Source organism: Euleptes europaea, chromosome 1 (assembly GCF_029931775.1).
Source record: "Euleptes europaea isolate rEulEur1 chromosome 1, rEulEur1.hap1, whole genome shotgun sequence".
In the NCBI taxonomy this organism is placed as follows: Eukaryota; Metazoa; Chordata; class Lepidosauria; order Squamata; family Sphaerodactylidae; genus Euleptes; species Euleptes europaea.
The window spans coordinates 99719497-99740840 of NC_079312.1; the positions used below are offsets into that span (position 1 = coordinate 99719497).

Here is a 21344-nt window from a genome sequence, read left to right on the forward strand (position 1 = left end):
GTTATTTTGATGCTTGCTCAAAACTGGTTTTCAAATGGTGACTTAAAGAATGCATCTGCCTGGTCCCAAGTCCAATGCAAAAGGAGAAATTCCACCCCCTCCTGCTCATTATGCATAGCTAGCTGCCTCTGTCCCTTTCCATGGTTTGCAAACTCCCAGGTGTCAGATGTTGCTTTGCACTGTTGCAAAGGTGTTGCATTGCGTGCTTGTGTTGCTTTGCAGTTGTATTGTTTTGCAAAATTCTTCACACCTGCCCCGCCCTTTGCATGTTTCCAAAGGTGTTGCTTTGCAGTTGTGTTGCTTTGCAAAGTTCTTAGCAGCTGCCCCGCCCTTGCTCTCATCAGCTGTTTGTCGGGGCTGGGAGCTTTGTGCGTGGGCACAAGCTCTGCTCAGAAATGCACATTAAGGGTGGGGGGACCCCTTTCGGGGACCATATCTCAGCCCCCCCCGACCCAATCTTTACAAAACTTGGGGGGTCTGGCAAGAAGGGTTATTTGAAGCTCCTCTGAAAGTTTGGGACCTCTACCCCCAAAAATGCCCCCCCAGAGCCGCGGAAAGGCGCGGTTGTGTTTTTAATGGCTTTATTCGGACGAATTTTTTCCCCGAACTTTGAATTCCCGCCGAATTACACAAATCAAAGTGGAGGAGTTCGGACTTCGGCATATCCCGAATCTAAACGGGCCGAATTCAGCCGAATCCGAACTATACCGAATTTTTTTAAATTCAACAGCCCTAGTTAAAGTGATTTAATAGTAGATGGAAAAAGAGAACGCAATTTGGTACATCATTTACTATACAAGGACGGTATCACATGGATGCAATTACTACTCTTCCCAAGCAGCACATGAATGGCGGATGCTGAACTCATCGGAAGTTATTAAATCAGCCCAGAATTGTATAAAGATACCCTCAGGAAAAACCTAATAGTGAAGAAGCGTGGTATCAGGAACAAGGGATGTTTTGTTTAAAGTGCTTTCAGTTCCACCTTCAAAGCATTCCACAGGCAGATGTGCTAGACTCATGTCTTTCTAGATTTGCACTACTATATTCATACAAAATGCTGATATAGGAAAGTTGTTAAAGGGGATCTCCTAGTGGCTGAGTGGAAGACTGAAAGTAAGAGATGTTGCGCGGTGCTAAGCACAGTTCAATGGATTTAGAAGGGTGTAACTCTGCTTAGGATTTCACAGACTAGTGACTGACCCTGTAATGTTTAAAATGTCAATTCTGGAATACAAGCCCATTTAAATCAACAAGACTACTCTGAATGCTGAAGAATGAACACATGAACACATGAAGCTGCCTTACACTGAATCAGACTCTTGGTCCATCAAAGTCAGTATTGTCTACTCAGACCAGCAGCGGCTCTCCAGGGTCTCAGGTAGAGGTCTTTCACATCACCTACTTGCCTAGTCCCTTTAACTGGATATGCTGGGGATTGAACCTGGGACCTTCTGCATGACAAGCAGATGCTCTACCACTGAACCACAGAATAATCTATTAGGACTTGTAAATGGTTTTCCAAAGTTGTACATTTCTTGAGCACCTTTGTCAATAAAGAAAACAAAATAAATATGGCAGTTAGATCTACAGCATTCTTGTTAACAGGATATTCTTTATTTTTAAAATGTCCATACCATCTTTGTAACTATTCAGTGCTGTCTGTAATGACAAACAAAGATTGGCACATAACGATTTAAAGACTTCATAACTACTATTGTGTGCGTGTGAAGTACCGTCAAGTTGCTTCCAACTCATTGTGACCTTATGAATTAGTTTCCCTCTGAAACGTCCTATCATTAACAGCCTTGCTCAGATCTTGCAAACTGAGGGCCGTGGCTTCCTTTATACAGTCAATCCATCTCATGTTGGGTCTTCCTGTTTTCCTGCTGCCTTCAACTTTTCCTAGCGTTATTGTCTTTTCCAGTGAGTCTTGTCTTCTCATAATGTGTGACCAAAGTATGATAGCCTCAGTTTAGCCATTTTAGCTTCTTGGGACAGTTCAGGCTTGATTTGATCTAGAACCCACTTATCCATTATGTAAATATTATTGTTGTTGTTGTTGTTTGCCTATTATGTAAATATTATTACAAATATCTTATAACAGGATAAACCAGACATTTAAGTATCTCAGCCACCCATTAACTTCACCTGTTGAAGTGTGCGTGGGGGGATCCTGCCAATGAAGTTTTTAGTTTGATCTGTCTGAAGAGCCAGTGTGCCATAATTGTTAGTTTGTTGGATTAGGACAACCAAGCCTCATCCCCACCCTATCATAAGAAGGTCAGTGGTAACCTTAGTTTAGTTCTTCACTCTCAAGCCAATTTACCTTACAGGACTGTAAGGATAAAATGAGGAAGGGGTGCCACGTGTACCACTATGAGCTCCTTGGAAGACTGGTGGGATGAAAATGTCATAGGTAGGTACACAGATGTAACTACTGCACTGATGGTATATTACTCCGGTGCGTCTTGCAAGAATAACTAATACAAATAATACAAAATGTTGGAGAAATTGCAACCAGCAAGGCAAATATATCTACATGTGGTGGACTTGCCCTGTAGTGAGAGTTTGGGGGAAAATATTTATACAAATGACAAATTATAATTTAAATCATCCATGCTACACCAGCATTGGGTCAACAATATGTGGGGAACAAAATGGAAAAGTGGCATCCAAGGGATTAATAGTGTTTATGGCAGCCCATAAGGTAATAGCAGATATGTTGGAAAACTGCAGAACTTTTAACATTTCATTCTTAGTATTCCGAACTGTAGCAAATAGCTATGGCAGAAAAATTGACACATCAACTTAAAGTAGTCAAAGGTAAAGCATACAGCCCATTCCTGAGGTGGGGTGTGTGTGTGAAAGAGGTCTGGAGGCGGCGTGACTCCATCGCCAGCATAAGTGGCCTCTTATCACAGAATAAGAGGCACTTACACTGGCAGCAGGGGCAGTTCCATCGGCACCTGGGCGCCGTGGAGCTACACACCAATCTCTCTGGGACCTAAATCCCAGAAGGGAAATGCGCGCCAGCGTTGGCGGGGGCATTCCCAGGGTGTTCCTGGGGGCAGAGCTGATGGTAGTCAGCTTCCAAAGCCCCTGCAACCCGGGAACGCCCCCTTGAACAAGTGTTGCTGCGCCAGGTTTTTTCTGGCGCAGCATTGTTTTCGATGGTGGTGGGGGGGAAACTACCCATTTTCTTTTTAACTCTTTTAAAAGGGCTTTTTAAAGCCTTGTGGCAGCTGGGAATCCTCTTTGGAGGCGCAGCACAGTCCTTCGGCTATGCCGTCCTTGGCCGCTCACAGGAACGAGATGTAATATGCAAGTCAGAAAGGTATTCAACATCTATCTAAACCCTTCTCAGATGATGGAAAAGGAATTAAGTACAAAATATAAAGAATTTTTAAACAAATGCCCAATGCCATGAATGAATTCCTCTCTTATCTGTAATTGTAAGATAAATTGAGAAATGTGTTCAATACCAAGTCCTCTATCAACAATCTGATTCAATTTTTATGTTTTTTTTTTTGGGTTATAGTGTTTCTATGTTTGTATTTTTAAAGGGCATTTTGTTATTGTTATTTGTTTGGGCGGTGTTTTTCTGTATGAAAAGTTAATAATTAAAAAAAAAAAAAAGATCAGTGCGAGGATAGTACTCCTAGAATGACTGCGGTTTCTCCAGTTCTGTTTATTGACTACTGTAGCTCAACCCCATCCTCCAACCCGCTTAGTTGGCAACGTGTTGTCCAGGCGACTCCGCACAGCGCTTCCTTTCGTACTTTGGATTCGGCCAAGCGCCTTCCATCTGGGCCATTTCTCTCGGTCGATTATCACATGGAAAGAGACCACTTTTATTTGGATGGCATATTTCGCCACCCCGCTGGATCCGCTTTCGCTCCCTACTGGTTGGAAACGGAGGCGGGCCTCGCTTCAGAAATTATGTCAGTTCCGGGTTACCGATCACGTGACGCGCCCCGGGCCCGGCCACCGAAGGGCGCATGCGAAAGGGCTACGTAGGGCTGTGGAGCAAAGCGACCCAATCAGAGCCCGCTTTCTACCCCTCATTCAAAATCGGCGGCGAAGGCTGCCAATCGGGGCTCGGCTTAGTCTGACGGACGCGCCCGCCGGCCAGTGATACGGGGGGAGGCCTGGCGAGGGTGGGCGTGTGAGGCGGCAGAGGCGGCTGGTGATGGCGGAACGAGGAGGCGGTGGCGGCGGCGCTGGCGGCGGCGCGGGAGCTGGCGGCGGCGAAGGGGACGCCGGGGCTGCGGAGCGCTACAATAATGAGATAAGGTAAGGCGGGGCGTTGCTTTCCGGGGCCGCGCGCGCGGGCGGGGGCCTTCGCGTCGGTCGCGTGAGCACGAGGCCTTTTGTGAGAGCGCGCGCGGCTGCGCGTCCGGCCTCCCATTCGCATTTTACCTCGCGGTCAGCCTCGAGGCGGAAGCGACCGTTCGGACTCCGCCCCTCCTCCTCCTCCTCCCCACCCCCCGCGCGCGCATTCACCTCAGGCGACATGTTTCTTGTCAGGGTGAGAGACTCCCCCGTTCATGGCTCCGGCCGTTTGACCCTCGTTAGGTTGACCATGTGAAACTGGGCAACGGGTGGCGGGGGTTGGTTGGTTTTCCCCTCCTTCTTCTTCCTTTTAATAGTTTCCCCCACCAATGTTTTCGGTTCGGGGGTGTTGAGGCTCATGAAACGGGTCGATCGGCCTCCGCGCTGTTCGCGTTTTGTCTAGGGTTGCCAACAGGTCTGGAGAATGCGACCATATCATTAAAAAAAAACCGTACAGCTGCCAGTCTCCATACATTAATCTACTGTTGGGGGGACTGAGACTGCAGTTCCAGGCCCGTGTACGTGAAACTGGGCCTCATTGAATAGTGTGGGTTTACTTCTGAGTAACATGGGTTTCCTCTGCTAACCCACTTTTTCCAGTGGGTGCAGTGGCCCCAGTACTGGGCTTAGGGGTGGGTACATGAGTTGGTCTAATAGTCCTCTGTTCATCTCCGCCCCCCCTCAAGCACTGGTTTATGGGGTGGGCTGGTAACTCAGTGATAGAACATGTGCAGTGCATATGTAAGGAGCAGGTTCAAAGGCTTGCCCCCCCCCCAAAGGTGGTGGGACAGGAAAGTCTGCCAAGGCCTTGGGAAGCGATCTCTAGTTAAAAGCCAAAAGCCCTGAGGCATTTTCGCATGAATGTAACTTTGGAGCACTGAAAGGTTGAGAGATAATTAGCCAGTAAGTTTTCCTTGCCTGTCCAACATATTTTTAGTAGATTATTTTATACCCTGCATGAGGGCTACTTGTTAAATTTTCCCTACTTAGACATTTCCACATAGTGAAGCCCACATATTCACAGATGCTTGAATTTTTTCTCTGTGTACGTGTGGGTTGTACAGACTGAATACAAAGCTACATACTTGTGTATGCTGTTTGTGACTCTTATACACAAGTTTCACCTTTTTTCTATGTGAAAGTGTAATGTAGTCTTGAGAGGAATGAGTTAAAAAAAACTATACATATTCATGCTGGTTGGAATGCAGTATAGTGTGTGCCAGATCATAACAGCTAAATGAAAAGCAAGATGTTATGCATCCTATTTTGCATTCTGGCAATGCAATTTTATGCTGAGCTACTCCAGTTGAAGTCTGTTGATCTTAGTGGACTTATTCTGGAGTAATTCTTCAAGATCACCATGTGGTTTAAGACATACTGTAACAGACTATGAGCAGTATGATTGTATCAAGAGCTTATTCCATGTACAGCAGCCTCCACAATTGCTCAGGATTATATATAAAAGGCAACATTTCTTTGAAACTCTGGCATGACCAAGAAACAGCAGCAGTCTTTGCAGATTGGGCAGGCCTCTCCATGTGTTTCATGCTACAGCAATGCCAGCAGCTAGGATTTTGGAAGTCTGGGGAAGGATGACCTGAGTGCTCAATGTAGAATAGTGCCTGCTATCCTCTTGACCAGGCCTGGGGCAGAGGTGGACTGGTGGTAATCGTAGCTGGCTTCCACAGTGAGTGGTCAATGTGGAGAAAGAAGGAAGAATGCTGATGAAGCACCTGAAAGCTGAGTATTCTGGCAGGGTACAGATCTTCCTTTTTTTCTCAGCCAGGAAAGGAGGCTTTTTTGGGGATATGTCTAGAAAATAATAGAAGCTCTACATTTTTTTAGATCCATCTGTCTATCCATTGCCCTTAGCAAGATGGATTCAGACAATCAGTTTACCCTGAAGTTTGTTGTTGGAGTTGTTAACTTCATCTGGTGAAATAAACTTAATATTTATTTGAATGTGGCAAATGAGAGTTGGATTCCACAGCTAATGCTAATTGGCCAAGCTGCAAAAATGTAGCTTATATTACAGGTACTGAGGAATTTAGAATTGTAATTCTGTTTAATTTCCTTGACTTAGCAGCTGCAGAGATAGATAGATAGATACCTGTTGGAATAGGCTAACCAACCATTATTACAATGTTTGTATTTGTAAATAGGCTACTAATTTTATAGGGGTTTTGTGAGCATCCACAAATAGCATTCAACAAGGATCTGTTTATAGATCTTTTACAAAACAGTTAATATTCATCTTTGCATAAGTTACAATATTGTTAATATCAGTTTAATAGAGAGTGTTTCCAGAACTGGCAGAGGAACATTCTTTGTGAAAGAAGTCAATCTCGAGATCGCTTGTTATAGTAGATTTTTGTTCTTGAATACTAATATCAAAGAAGAAAATGCATGCTTATTGTGTCAGTTATGAATATTTTTAAAGAAAGGCTATTATGAGCTGCAGCTGAAAAAGGCTGAACTGTATACCTTGCATAACTGATAAAATACGCATATATTTTATATATTCAAGTAGCTTTATCAAAAGTGGTAACCTGTTGTGGTTCTTTACTATGTCACTGGTGATAGCAGTGGCCAGTTAAGGCATCACATCACAAATTTATGGTTTATATACAGCAAGAGAATTTCTAAACATCTTGATGCTGTACAACTTCTTAAATTGGAAGGTGTCTGAATAATGAGTGTTGAATAATATGTCTGTTGTCGTTCACCACCTTATAACCTTTGTTTTTTTCAATTTTGAGTCATCATGCCAACATTGGTATTGCACTGGCACTAAATGGTGGGCAAAATTGTTTTCCTGAGAGCATCAGAAGAGCGTTTGTTGGTTACAAAGGTGAACTTTTTTCTATATATACATTTACTAAGCTACATCAGAGGGGGCTGGGTGGACAGTGGGGCTGCAGTAGGTCACAAGTGAAAAGGATGTAGATGTCACCATCCAAATGTGTGGTGGATGCCCATTCACATTGTGCAATGTAAACATTGGGTGCCATGTAAGTTAACGCTAGCAACAAGTGCAAGAAGCCTAGGGTATACATAGAAAAGATTGGGTTTTGTACCTCATGTTTGAGGTGCTTTGATAACTAGGCCTGTGGGAGGGAAACTTGCACAATTCCTTTCCATTCTAAGTTGCCCCAGTCTAGATAATTTTTCTATCACATTTAAATTGTGAGGGCAGAGCTTGGAGCCCCAGAATTGTTCATGAGAATGTATGGCACAATGTTTTGCCTCACTTATAACACCAGTGCCCTTTCAGTGATCAAGCTTGAAAACAGAACTGCTTTGTTTTGATTTTGTCCACAGAATGGCACAGCAGCAAGCACTGAGATTTCGTGGTCCAGCTCCCCCACCAAACACAGTCATGAGAGGCCCACCACCTCTTATGCGCCCACCTCCACCTTTTGGTATGATGCGAGGTCCACCACCACCACCTCGGCCTCCATTTGGACGACCTCCATTTGATCCAAATATGCCTCCGATGCCACCCCCGGGAGGAATTCCTCCACCTATGGGACCTCCGCATTTACAGGTAAAATTGTTATGGGGATGCGCATTTTATAAGGATTGTTTTGTTGTATGTGAAATGTGGTCACTGGTTTGCTGTTAGCAATGCAGGCCTTTTCTGTACAAAGATTAGCACTAGTCTGGTAATATAAAGTCTCTCTGGCTTTTTTGCTTGTTGCCTATTCTATCATGTGTCCTTGAACTATCCTAATTCTTGACACACACATTCTCTCAGCCTAACAATTTTGGCCTGCCAGTTTACGTAGAACACATGCCTTTTCACTCTATTCCTGTCAACAATGTGTATCTTCCCTAAACTCTTCTTTCCACTTGGCCACTCATTTGCTCATCTTTGTTTCTGATTCCTCTGTCCTTCTTTCTTCATCTAGACTTCAGCTGCTTTTCCATTCAGCTCCCCCAAATTGTAGCCTCTCTGGCGGTCCAGCTCTTTGGTTTCCTTTTTGCAAGAACTATTTTCCTCCCTAGGACCTGTTTGAAACGTTCTTTATTGTCACCATCTTTCCTCTGTTCCCAGTCCCTTCCTCTGTTCCGAGTCATGCAACTTCCTGACCTGCCTGGCTGACAACTTCTTTTTTCAAATGGTGGAGGAAGGTACAAGGGGCTCGGCCATACTCAACTTAATATTAACCAGCAGGCAAGAGTTGGTAGATGGGGTGAAGGTGGTGGGGATCTTAGGAGGAAGTGACTATGTCCTAGAATTCCTTTTGCTGTGAGGGATCAAGGAAGTTAGTAGCCAGGTGTGTATGTTAGATTTTAGTAGGGCAAACTTTAATGAACTCAGAGGCATGATAAGAATCATTCCATGGGCAAAAATACTTGAAGGGACAGGAGCAAATGAGGGGTGGGCTCTCCTAAAAGAAGAGCTCCTGCGAGCACAAGCCACCGCTATTCCAACCAGATGGAAAAATGGTAGGGGATCCAAGAAGCCAGTGTGGATGATCAGAGAATTCCATGATGAGCTAAGGAAGAAAAAGGAAATGTTCAAGAAAAGGAGCGAGGATATACCTTTAAAGAAGACTATCTGCCGGTTGCTAGGCACTGGTCAGCCATCAGAGAGCCCAAAGCTCAGAGTGAGCTGAAACTGGCCAGGGACGCTCACTACAACAAGAAAAGCTTCTTCAGATATGTGAGGAGTAAATGCAAGGTAAAACAGATGATAGGCCCACTTTGGGGTAAAAATGGAGAAACTCTAACTGAAGATAGAAAGTAGAAAGGCTCGATGCCTATTTTTCCTCAGTTTTTTCCCTGAAGAAGAGAACTGGCTCATTTAGAGATGGTTGTAGGCAAGGCACAGTGTCTGGGCTGCTGGTTGACATGGCAGAGAGGTTGTTGAGAGGCACATGGTTGCATTGGATGAGTACAAATCCCCCAGGCCAGATGGTGTGCACCCAAGAACTTTCTAGAGAGCCTTTAGAGATCTTGTCCATCATCTTCAAGACCTCTTGGAGGACAGGAGATGTGCCACAAGACACAAATGTTGTCCCAATCTTCAAACAAGGGAGGAGGGATGACTCAGGAAGCTACAGGCCCGTCAATCTAACCTCTTCCCCAGGGAAGGTACTGGAGCAGATTTTAAAGGGGTCAATCTGTGCGCATCTGAAGCACAACTTGGTGATTTGGGAAAGTCAGCACAGATTTGTCCCCAACAGGTCCTCCCAGACCAACTTCACTTCCTTTTTTGAAGTGATGAGCTTACTAGATCATGGGAACGCTGTCAGTGTTGTTTACCTGCATTCCAGTGAAGCTTTTGACAGGGTTTTTCATATTTTGATGGTAAATTGGAGCACTGTAGACTAGACTCTAGGACAACTAGGTAGATAGGGAACTGGTTGGAGAACCGCATCCAAAGAGTAGTTGCCAATGGCATTTTGTCTGATCAGAGGGAGGTGTCCAGTGGGGTGCCACAGGGCTCGATTCTGGGCCCAATACTTTTCAGTATTTTTATATATGATCTTGATGAGGAGGTGAGGGACTACACCAAATTGGGAGGATTAGCAAGATATAGAATCCAACGAGATTCTGAATAATCCAAAAATAGATTGGAAGATAGAGACAGAATCCAATGAGATCTGAACAATACACTGGAAATGTGGGCAGATATGAACAAGATGCAGTTCAACAGGATAAATGTAGAGTTCTTCATCTGTGTAACAAAAATGAAAAGAATGCATACTGGATGGGGGATGCACTTCTGGGTAGCAATGTATGTGAACAAGATCTTTGGGTATGGGTGGACTGTAAGCTAAATATGAGCAGTCAGTGTGATGCAGGAGCAAAATAAGCAAATGCCATCTTGGGGTGTATCAACAGTGGCATAACATGTCATATTCTCGCAGCACACCACATTGTTCAGGTCACACCTGAAGTGCTGTTTGCGATTCTGGAGGCCTCACTTCAAAAAGGATGTGGACAGAATGGAGCAGGTACAGAGGAGAGCAATGAGGATGATCAGGGGCCTGGAGACCTAGCCCTATGAGGAAAGGCTGAGGGACTAGGGGAATGTTCCTTCTGGAAAAGAGGTTGAGGGGGAGACATATTACTCTCTTTAAGTATTTGAAAGGCTGTCACTTAAAGGAGGCCAAGGGGCTGTTCGTGTTGGCAGAAGAGGATAAGACTCACAATAATGGATTTAAATTATGGGCGGAATGGTACTAGCTATATATTAGTAAAAAAATGTTTGTAGTAAGAATAGTTCAGAAATAGAATTGACTGCCTAGGGCAGGGGTCCTCAAACTAAGGCCCGAGGGCCGGATCCGGCCCCCGGAGGGCTTTTGTCCGGCCCGGGGACCAAGGAAGCCAGTCCCCCCTTGCCCCCCTCCCCAGAGCTTTTCTGGGCTTCCTGGCTGTGTACGCACAACTGGAAGCCTCCCTCCCGCCCCAGTCGCCCCCTTCCCTGCTCCCTCTCCAGCCCAAAACCCCTTTCCTGGGCACACAAGGCATCTCGCTGCTTCGCGTGCCGCCCAGTCGCCCCCTTCCCCCTCTCCCTCCCAGGCCCAAAACCTCCTTTCCTGAGTGCGTGAGGCGTCTTGCTGCCTCGCACGCCGCCCAGTCGCCCCCTTCCTGTCCTGGCGTTCCTGTTTTGGCCACAGTTGGCAGCGTTCTCACGGCTCGGGGCTCTCTCTCCTCCTGGGGGCCTGGAGGTAATTGTAGGGGCCCCTTGGGGGGGGCTGGGCATATCTCCAGGGAGAAGAAAAAGACTTGTGGCCATTTATGCACAGGAGGTTTTGCCTTGGATTTGCCGCTCTGCAGATGCACATTTTCCCCATCCGAATTCTCAGAACTCAAAAGTAAATTCCCACCCCCACCCCAGGGGAGAGTTTGGAGAATTCGGATGGGGAAAATGTGCATCTGGAGAGCGGCAAATCCAAGGCAAACCCTTCCATGAATAAATGGCCTTGGTTTTTACATGCCAACTTTCTCTACCACTAAAGGGAGACTCAAATTGCCTTACAATCCCCTTCCCATACCCTCCCACAACAGACTCCCTGTGAGGCAGGTGGGGCTGAGAGAGCTCTAACAGAGCTGTAACTTGCCCAAGGTCAGCCAGCTGGCTTCGTGAGTAGGGGTGGGGAAACCAACCAGGTTCACCAGATTAGCCTCCGCTTCTCACATGGAAGAGTGGGGAATCAAACCCGGTTCTCTAGAGTCCCCGCTCCCAACCACCACTCTTAACCACTACAGGGGGAATGACCGGGCTTGTAAGGAGGATGATTTTCCGGAGAGCCCCCTCGCGCCGCCTCCTCCTCCCCCGAAACAGTCCGGCCCCCAACAGTGTTTGAGGGACAGTGAACTGGCCCCCTGTTTAAAAAGTTTGAGGACCCCTGGCCTAGGGGGTGGTGAGCAGTCTTTAAGCAGTGGTTGGATGTACACGTGTCAGGGATGCTCTAGGCTGGTCCTGCATTGATCAGGAGTTGGGCTAGATGGCCTGCATGGCCCCATCCAACTCGTATTATTCCTTTCAACTTTGGCCTCTTGTGTTTTCATTTCCTCCAGCTTTTTCTTAATATTTATAGCCTTAATTTCCCCCTTTCTTCCACAACCTTGCTTCAGATTTTTTTTGTCCTTCATCTTGCATACCTTTTCTTTCCACGCAGCTGCTCCTGTCCCTATGTCAGAGATGGGAAGTTGGAATACACACTGTGCAATCCTAAGGAGAGTTACTCCAGTCTAAGCCCATTCAAGAGATCCAGTGTGATATAGTGGGTAAAATATTGGACTAGGACCTGGGAAACCCAGGTTCAAATCCCAACTCTCGCTGTGGAAGTTTGTTGGGTGACTTTGTGCCAGTCACACACAATCAGTCCTGACCCTGGCAAGTATTTGGACGGGAGACCTCCAAGGAATACCAGGGTTGTGACACGGAGGGAGGCAATGGCAAACCACCTCCCAACGTCTCCTGCCTTGAAAACCCCACCAGAGGTCGCCATAAATCAGCTGTGACTTGCTGGCAAAAAAGCCCATTAATTTCAATGGGTTTAGACTGGAGTAACTGCATAGGATTGCATTGTTAGTCTGGTTAAGGAGTATTAGTATTGTTCTGTGAATCCAGCCAGCTGTATTGTAATGCAGAGTTCTTGCCTCTTCAAATATGCAACCAGATTGTGGACTCCACTGCTATTGTTTTTTCAACTGTTTTGAACTGTAAAGAAATTTCCCTGCTGTAGGGCCAATGTGGGGTTGTTTTTCAGAAATACTAATTTTTCTCTTCCTGACTGAGACCATGCTGGTCTGTAACATAGTGTTGACTAAAAAGCAGCATAATTATCAATGTTCTGTGATATCACTGAAATTCTGCCACTAGTTAGAGAATATGTCATCATGGGAGTGCTAGTTTTCTTGTCAAAGTGAAGATAAGAGTATATTCAGTAATTACCTAGTACCAAATTTTAGGCACTATTCACAATATTATAACAAACAAGTGGGGCCCTTTGAAAGTCACGGGAGGAGGGGGAAACCCCATCTCCCCCCAATCACTTATTTTACAGTGATGGGGGGCAGGTGGGCCTGCCGCTGGCTTCCAGGCTCCCCCACCGCTCCTGGGCTCTGCCGCTGCTGTGCTCCCATGCGCCCTAGGCCCCCACACACAAACACCAAAAGGGCGACACTACTGGGACCGCCGCTGCTCCTTGCTACCGCCCTCACTTGAAGGGCGACGCTCCCGGGACCACTGTGGCTTTTTAAATGGGCGAAGGATTTAAACTCCCCCAATAATTTTTAAAAATATTTTCAGATTTTTCTGCAGCCCAAGAGGATCCCCAAGTCTGCAGAAATACCTGTGGGGGGGTCAGTCTGCCCCCTATCTGTGGATTTTAAGTATCTGCAGGCAGAGGGCAGAGTTGGGAATTAGATAATTTATAGATAATGTTGCATTAGTGTAGAATTTGCAGCTCTTTAAACCTCACAATATTTGCAGGCAGCTTTTTGTCAAATATAGTAGAAGTTTAACTCTAGAGATTGCTCGTTCAAATTTTATCTTGGTTGTGACCTTGAGTGTAGAGATGTAAATTTGGTGGAAATTTTGAAGGCATGACATTTTGCTTTTAGGAAAAATTAAATATTGGGCTAAATTTGAATATATGCAGTACTAGTAATTTCTTTTTTTTTAATTTTATTAGAAAAAAACCAGTGATAATAACAACAACTGAAAAAAGCAGAATTACTGACAGTCTTCGTAATTTAAAATACAATGTATATATATTGTAGCATTGGAGACTTGATCTTATTTTATTGTGTGTGTGCATATATATATGCATAATAAAATAAGATCAAGTCTCCCATGCTACAGCTTATTTCTAGGTCTTCATATTCATCATTACGTCCTGACTGAGCGCAACACATTCCTCTTTCTCGCCCTTATTTATGAAATTCTCTATTTTACTTATTGTATGTGACCATACCACATCCAATTTTATTATATCTCTTTTTCTGATATGCTGTTAGCTTAATTAAAACATATAGTAATTTCATTATGAAGTCGAAATTTTCTGTAGTGCAAAAGAAACACATTATGTATAATTTAGATATATACGGCATGGCATGTGTAAAACATGAAGCTATAAGCTGTATCATAAGGTGTCTAATTATCTATGAGCTTTTACCAATATTGAAAGAGCAGAGAACAAGTGGGGGGAACCTGCAAGGGTTTGAGAGGTTATATTCCCTATATCCCCTTCCCTACACTATTTCCTCTTTCTCTTCTGGTAGCCTCCATATCCTCTCCCCTTTCTTCTCTCCTTCCCACTCACCAACCAATCTTTCTTTCATTTGCCACTGCCAGTATTCAGCATTATTTATTTGCTTCATTTATGCCTCACCTTTCTTCTTAATGGGAACCCAATGCAGCTTACATCATTCTCCTCCATTTTATTGTGACAACAACCAGCGAGTTAGATTAGGTTGAGAGTGAGTAACTGGCCTAAGGTCACTTAGCAAGCTTCCATGGTAGAGCAGGCCATGCAAGGACTTTCAGTGGGCATCTCCTGTTCCTCTCTGTCTTCCTCCCCACACTGTTTCCTCTTCCCCTCTTCCTGGTAACCTTTAATTGCTTCCTTCTCAACTTCCCAACCACCAACCAACCTACGTTTTATCTGCTCCTCATCTTCAGATATATTTATTATTTATTTTCTTCATTTATACACTGCCTTTCTCCTGAATGGGAACTCAACAGCTTACATCATTTTCCTCTCCATTTTATCCTCACAATGACCCTGTGAGGTAGGCTAGGCTAAGAATGTGTAACTGGCTGAAGGTCACCCAGTGGTCTTTCACAGCAGAGCGAGGATTTGAACCTAAGTCTCCCAGATCCTGGCTTTTGTGTGGTGGCTGGTGCTGAACAGTAGCAAGTAGCCATGCCTGGGCGAATCATGGTTGTTGGGTGGTATTAAGTTGCCAGTGGTTGCTGCCAGGCCTGGCCCTGGTGGGTCTTATCACAGAGTCAGAGCGGTCTTTGAAATTGCCATTTCTCTGCATTTTACTGACAGAATCTAAGGCTTGAAGGCTGGGAATATTATTGTAGTTGCCTATCAACACCCCTCATAAGCACAATGGTCACTGCATAGTTTCTTAAAGGTGCATGTGCTGCTGCTGTTGTTTTGTAGAGCTTTAACCTGCCAGTATGTGTGTTGTGTATGTTTTAAAGATTTCAGAAATTTCTGGCAAACCTGGGACTCTTTTCAGGTTTATAGAAAGATCTGTCTTTGTTCATGGCTCCAGTCTCTGGATTTAAGTATCCAGAGATTTGGCCATGTTGAGAATTTGCTGTATTGATGATATGCAGAGTTTATATTATAACACCCTCCATACCACAGGGTTCTAAGGTAGCTCTGAATAAAAGCAAACAATAAAATAGCATATCAAATTAATAGAAGTTTGAAGTCAAAGCTACCAATAAGCTTCTCATATAAAATACAGCTGCCTAACAAAATACCCAGCTTAAAAGAGTGATTGTCTAAGCCTTTCTAAAGACTGACAGACACTGTGTTTGGACCCACTATTGTTCTGTTCCTCAAAGCTCCTGTGTTTGGAGCCACTGTTGTTCTGTTCCTCAAAGCAATTCCAGCTGTCTTTGAGGTCCTTTTCTGCATTCCTTCCTGTTCTGATACCTTCTCAGCCAGAAAGAGAAAATAGAGAAAGAGAACAGAGACAGAAAGCACAGTACTGTTACAGAAAGCACCCTTTTACCTTTTTGTGCTAAGAATAGAGAGTACTTTTAAAAAACTGAACTGATATTTGCCTCTGATTTCTGCAAAAAAGTTTTTCCAAACAAAATAGCCAGGGATTTGTCTGATCTATCTAATGCATTTTCATTTGCTCTTCATTTCATTTGCACAACAACCCTGTGAAGTAAGTGAGGCAGAGAGAGTGACTGGCATGGCGTTGCCCAGCAAACTTTGTGGTAGGGTGGGAACCTGTACTTGTATCTTACAAATCTTAGGCCAGTGTTACACCACACTAGATCATATAATTGTGTGCATATAAGTCCCACTGGGTTTAACAGGGCTAAGTAACTATACAGAGAAGAAGAAGAGTTGGTTTTTATATGCTGACTTTCTCTACCACTTAAGGAAGACTCAAACCGGCTTACAATCACCTTCCCCTCTTCACAACAGACACCCTGTGAGGTAGGTGGGGCTGAGAGAGTATGATTAGCCCAAGGTCACCCAGCTGGCTTCATGTGTAGGAGTGGGGAAACCAACCCAGTTCACCAGATTAGTCTCCGCCACTCATGTGGAGGAGTGGGGAATCAAACCCGGTTCTCCAAATCAGAGTCCACCGCTCTTAACCACTACACCACGCTGCAGCCTTGAGTGCATGAATTTGTTTTATACTGAGTCAGACCATTAGTCCAGCCAGCCATGCAGGTCTAAGGATCTTGTCCATAGAACTTTTTTTTTTGCTGTCAAGTCACTACTGACTTATGGTGACACCCCCCTGGTAGGATTTTCAAGGCTAGAGGCATTCAGAGATGGTTTGCCATTGTCTGTCTCCCTTATATTCCTGGGAGAATTCCCATCCAGATACTTGCCAGGGTTGATCTTGCTTGGCTTCTGAGATCTGACAAGATCAGACTAGCCTGGACTATCCATAGATCATTAGCTTGCTGCAAAAGATAGTGTTGCCTGGGAATAATAGCCCTCCAACCTGGGTACCTTTTAAATGTGTTCTACCACTAAATAACCAGGAAGTTTTATCTCCTGGGTTACTTAGTGGTACTCTACCACCCTTAATCTGGAAAAAAGTATCTGAAAAACCGCACTGTAGTTTGTGGTCATCAAAAATGTGCCACAAAACTAATTGTTATTGGAAATGTTTTAAAAATTAACTTTTTAAAATAAGTTTTGGACAGTAATTTAAACAAATCATTGTAATGACTCTTTCAGTAGCCAGTACGCAACACTTATAATATGCTGAAGTACTATACAGCTTTTAATTTCTGAGGTAATAAAAAGCAAGAACCCAAATAAAGAAGGTATGAATTGGCTCAGATTTGTTCAGATTTTTTGAAAGAAATTTCCTTCACAAGAAAACATACCTGTTGTACTGTATTTGAGGTAAAAAAAATAGTGACTTGGTGACAAAAAAATTAACTATTTGAAAGGGCAAACCATTCAATTTTACAATTAATTACAGTTTACAAGTAAATAATTTCACATGTATGTTAAGTTAGGCCTCTTTCAGCCACATTTTTCGTTAGCTGAAGTTTCCAGCTGTCAGCGAAGGGCAGCCTTACATACAGTGTGTAACAGTAATCTTACCAAGGCATTTGTGACTGAAGTAATAAAATAATAGCTACAGAAAGCTCAGGCAAATAGGACAGACTTTACCTGTCTACAATATCAATGTCCCTCTCCAGTGTTTCCCCAAATTTTTCAGTGTTTCTGGTGGAAAGGTTGAGAAAGCCTTAGACGTTTTCATGTTGTACGTTTGGGAAGAGTGAAATGTTTTATATGACAGGACAGTTTTTCTCACTCAAAAAAGAGAAAAAGTTTCACAGGAGGCTTTTTCAGTTCTTCTCAACCTTTTTCATTTTTTCCAACAAAAATTAAACAGAGGCCTCAGGTGCGGGTGGGGGGGACTGGTTTTGGGGGGGCATTAACTTCTCTAAGTACAAGTCATAGAATAACATTTATTAGATGCCACCAAAATATAAAGCAGTATGCAAATTTCCCAAATTATCAGCCTTGATATTCACTGCAAAAATATGATGAACATGGTGGAATAGCAGTTTTCAAGGCTTCCAGAGGAACATAAGTTGTGTTGCAGACTTGATTGGGTTATTTGTTAAATGCAATCATACCTTGAGGATTGGAAAAGTGTGGGATTGAGGGGAGGTGGAGTTGTAGTGAGGAGAGAACTGGCAGAAATCTCCCCATCCTCACCCCTGTACTGTTGCACGAGCTTTTGCTGCACCTTTGAAAGATGTGCAGTGAAGATTTCTGCTGATTTCCCTCTATGATTGCAGCCCCCCTTCCTTCACTCTGCATCCTGTGCTCTTACTGAGGGTACAGAGAATGGTTGAATCCAATCTTGGAACATATCCTGTAATTTTTTTTCCTTGTGTTTATTTACAGAGACCACCTTTCATGCCTCCTCCTATGGGTAATATGCCACCACCTCCTGGTATGATGTTTCCTCCAGGGATGCCCCCAGTTACTACCCCTGGAACGCCAGCAATGCCCCCTACTGAAGAGATATGGGTAGAAAACAAAACTCCAGATGGAAAGGTAATAATAACTATTGTGCAACTTCCAATATGTATTCTTTATAGAACAGTGACTTTATCAGCTAAGATGGTACCATAAAGTTCCTTATAGTAACACTCAGAAACCAAATCAGCATAATGGTTAGTGAGACTTTTCGCTCTGAATTTCAAAGATGAGTGGTAGAAACAGGTTATTTGCCATAACACAAAATTGACTATTTTTCTTTAGGTTTATTACTATAATGCAAGAACGCGTGAGTCAGCCTGGACCAAACCGGATGGAGTAAAAGTTATTCAGCAGTCAGAGCTGACACCAATGCTGGCTGCTCAGGCCCAAGCCCAGGCTCAAGCTCAGGCTGTGGGCGCCTCCACACCAACTACTAGTAGTCCTGCATCAGCAGTATCTCCTTCCACAGCATCAAGCAGTCAGTCTTCATCAACTTCTACTACTACTACCGCAACATCTGTTTCACAGACCGTTTCCAGTGAGTAAAGTTGCAGGATTTGGGGGTGGGGGGAGTAAGGTTTTGTGTAGGGGAGAAATTCTGTCTATAGGAAAAACTCTGCAGTGTGCCATGTTGCTGCCTTTCTCTGTATCAGCTGTTGATTTTTTCCCATTTCTTCACACATACTCTCTGTTGGATAGGATCAGTTGGAAAGCAAAAAAAGGGCTGATTGTGAAACTGGGAGCCAGTTTACATATGTCAATCTGTGCTGTTGCTACCCCATAGCTACAACTCGGCCAGGAGTACACACCCTAATTTTTGTGAAGGCCACCCATGAAGAGGGACCAGTTTACACGTTTGGTGCCTCCATATGAGCACGGTGTCATCTCCACTCTTTTTCTTTTTTCCCAACAGATTTTTAATTTTAGAAATATAAACAGAACATAAAGAGAAAAAAATTTAAAGGCCAAATCATAACAGCAGTTACAATTAAATCAATTACACATGAAGAAAAAGAAAGATTATAACAATGATATAATGAACAATATGCAATAAAAGATAATAGCCATTATGAGCAATATATATAATAATCATTAAATGGTAATTATCCTAATATTAGCATACCGTATATACCCGTGTATAAGCCGACCCGCGTATAAGCCGAGGTGCCTAATTTCACCCGCGTATAAGCTGAGGGTTGGCTTATAACCCCTCCCCCCCGCAGGCTTACCTTCTGGGCTCCTGGCGGCGGGAAGCTTCGGATCCGGCGGGGGCGGCCTTCCTGCAGCTGCAGGAGGCCCCGCCAGGCCGCTCCTGGCGGCGGGAAGTGGCGCGGCCCGGCGGGGGCAGCGGAGCAGCCTCCCTGCAGCCGCAGGGGGCCTCTGGAGGCCGCTCCCGGCCAGGAGAAGGCAGCGGGGGCGGCTGAGCGGCCTCCCTGTGGCTGCAGGGGGCCTCTGGAGGCCGCTCCCGGCCGGGAGAAGTAGGCGGGGGCAGCTGAGCGGCCTCCCTGCAGCTGCAGGGGGCCTCTGGAGGCCGCTCCCAGCCTGGAAAAGGCGGCGGCTGTAAGTTCCCCCCTCCCTTCTCCCTCCCCCCTCTACCGTATTAACCCGCGTATAAGCCGAGTTCGGCTTTTTCAGCCCTTTTTTGGGGCTGAAAAACTCGGCTTATACGCGAGTATATACGGTAAGTCATAAAATACTTTGTTTAGTACTTAATACTTGCAATGGTAATTATTGTTTTATATTTCTAAAAATACTTCCCAAACATTGAAAATTAAGTCCCCCTCCCCCTTTAGCACATTTTCAATACAACATATCAGGAGGATTTTTCATAGTTCATAAGTATCATTTCAAAGTATCTCTTTTTCTGCTCCCCATTTTTAGGAATAATATAAAATGCTTTCCATTTATCTTGAAATTCTTTAATTGGTCTTTTATTCACATAATTTGTCAATTTGCCAATTACTGCATATTCCGCTAGTTTGTTCTCCCAGTCCTCTCTGCATGGGCATCTTCTGCTTTGCATTTGGCTGCAAGTGTTACTCTAACCACTGTTACCATATATCTGAGCAGTTCTTCCAAAATGTTTGGAATATTTTTGAGTAAAATGCCCAATAGCATACTCTTGGCTTCCATAGAAAATTTAATTTTTTAGATCTCCACTCTTTCCAAGATCATTAGTAATGAGGGCTGTCACATGTTGAACTAGCCCAGAGTGTGATTATAAACACACTCTATGAAAATTAGCCTGTTTTGGCAGATTAAATTGTTCTTGTAGATAAAATGCTTTTATGAAAAGGAATAGGAATTTTTTTATATACTTCACATTTACATATTTAATGCATAGTAATTTTCTAATAATAGATGGGGAATGGGGATCTCATAGATCTGTGGTGACTACTTTGTGAATTTGAATTTTCCTGATAATTCATTCTGTAGGATGGCAGGTAGCATTATGACTGCAAATGCCAACTATAAGACATGATGCCGGCTTGTTTGCAGTTCTGTCAGCATCCCCATGTAACATGTATACCCAAGTTTGTTTGTTTGTTTGTTACGGCCAATGGCCAGCATATGTACACCCAAGTTACTTTTATAGAGGAGAAGGAAAGATTTACTTGATTACCTGTATTGAATGGTTTCGGAAGCTCAAGAGAAAACTTTACTTTCTTCCTTTCATGGAGGAATGGAAAGGCCTTTCTGCCAATGAAAAGGGTTTGCCTTCACAATACATTTGTAATGACGAGAACAACTAAAGCAGGGGTCCCCAAACATTTTGAGCCTGCGGGTACATTTGGAATTCTGACATGGCATGGTGGGCGCAGCAACAAAATGGCTGCAGCAGGAGGCAGAGCCAGCTGCAAAATTATTGCCACAGCATAACTTCAGAAGCACAGTGTAAATCCTTGAGCTGTGGTGGCAGCTGCTGCCAAAGCAACATTTAAAAAAATCCACACAACCAATCAGAAGCCCTGCCTGACCCCACCCGCTTCCTAAAAACACTTGGCAGGCACCAGAAAAGGTTTCAGCGGGCATCATGGTTCCCATGGGCACCATGTTGGGGACCCCTGATCTAAAGAAAGTCTTGTGAATTCTGTGATGCTGTATTCTGATTGACAAGAGTTTCTTACTGGTGGTGGAGGCTTTCCAAGTGATTATTTTTACATTGGTACTATGCCCAGGGCAGCCAGAGCATGTGAATGGTTTCATTCCCTGTGTGCTGAGTTTGCAAAATAAATGGAGGATGTTTCTGAAATCCACTCCATTTTACATACATTTAAAAATGTTTTGATGCTTTTGGAATGTATTTTCACTTTCCCT

General features: G+C 44.1%; 1 protein-coding gene across 8 annotated transcripts in view; it reads left to right on the forward strand.

Annotated features, from left to right (window-relative positions):
• The first annotated feature begins 4204 nt into the window (after nt 1-4204).
• TCERG1 (transcription elongation regulator 1) overlaps nt 4205-21344 on the forward strand; it is a 60334-nt gene continuing 43194 nt past the window's right edge. For 3 of the 8 annotated variants that reach the window (XM_056862808.1, XM_056862815.1, XM_056862823.1), the window contains exons 1-5: nt 4223-4296; nt 7095-7186; nt 7657-7882; nt 17949-18101; nt 18309-18564. In XM_056862808.1, the coding sequence (XP_056718786.1) occupies nt 7658-7882; nt 17949-18101; nt 18309-18564 (634 nt within the window). In that variant the 5' untranslated portion in view covers nt 4223-4296; nt 7095-7186; nt 7657. Of the gene's footprint in view, nt 4297-7094; nt 7187-7656; nt 7883-17948; nt 18102-18308; nt 18565-21344 lie in introns of all 8 variants that reach the window. The other 5 variants (XM_056862791.1, XM_056862800.1, XM_056862831.1 and 2 more) reach the window with 4 other exon arrangements.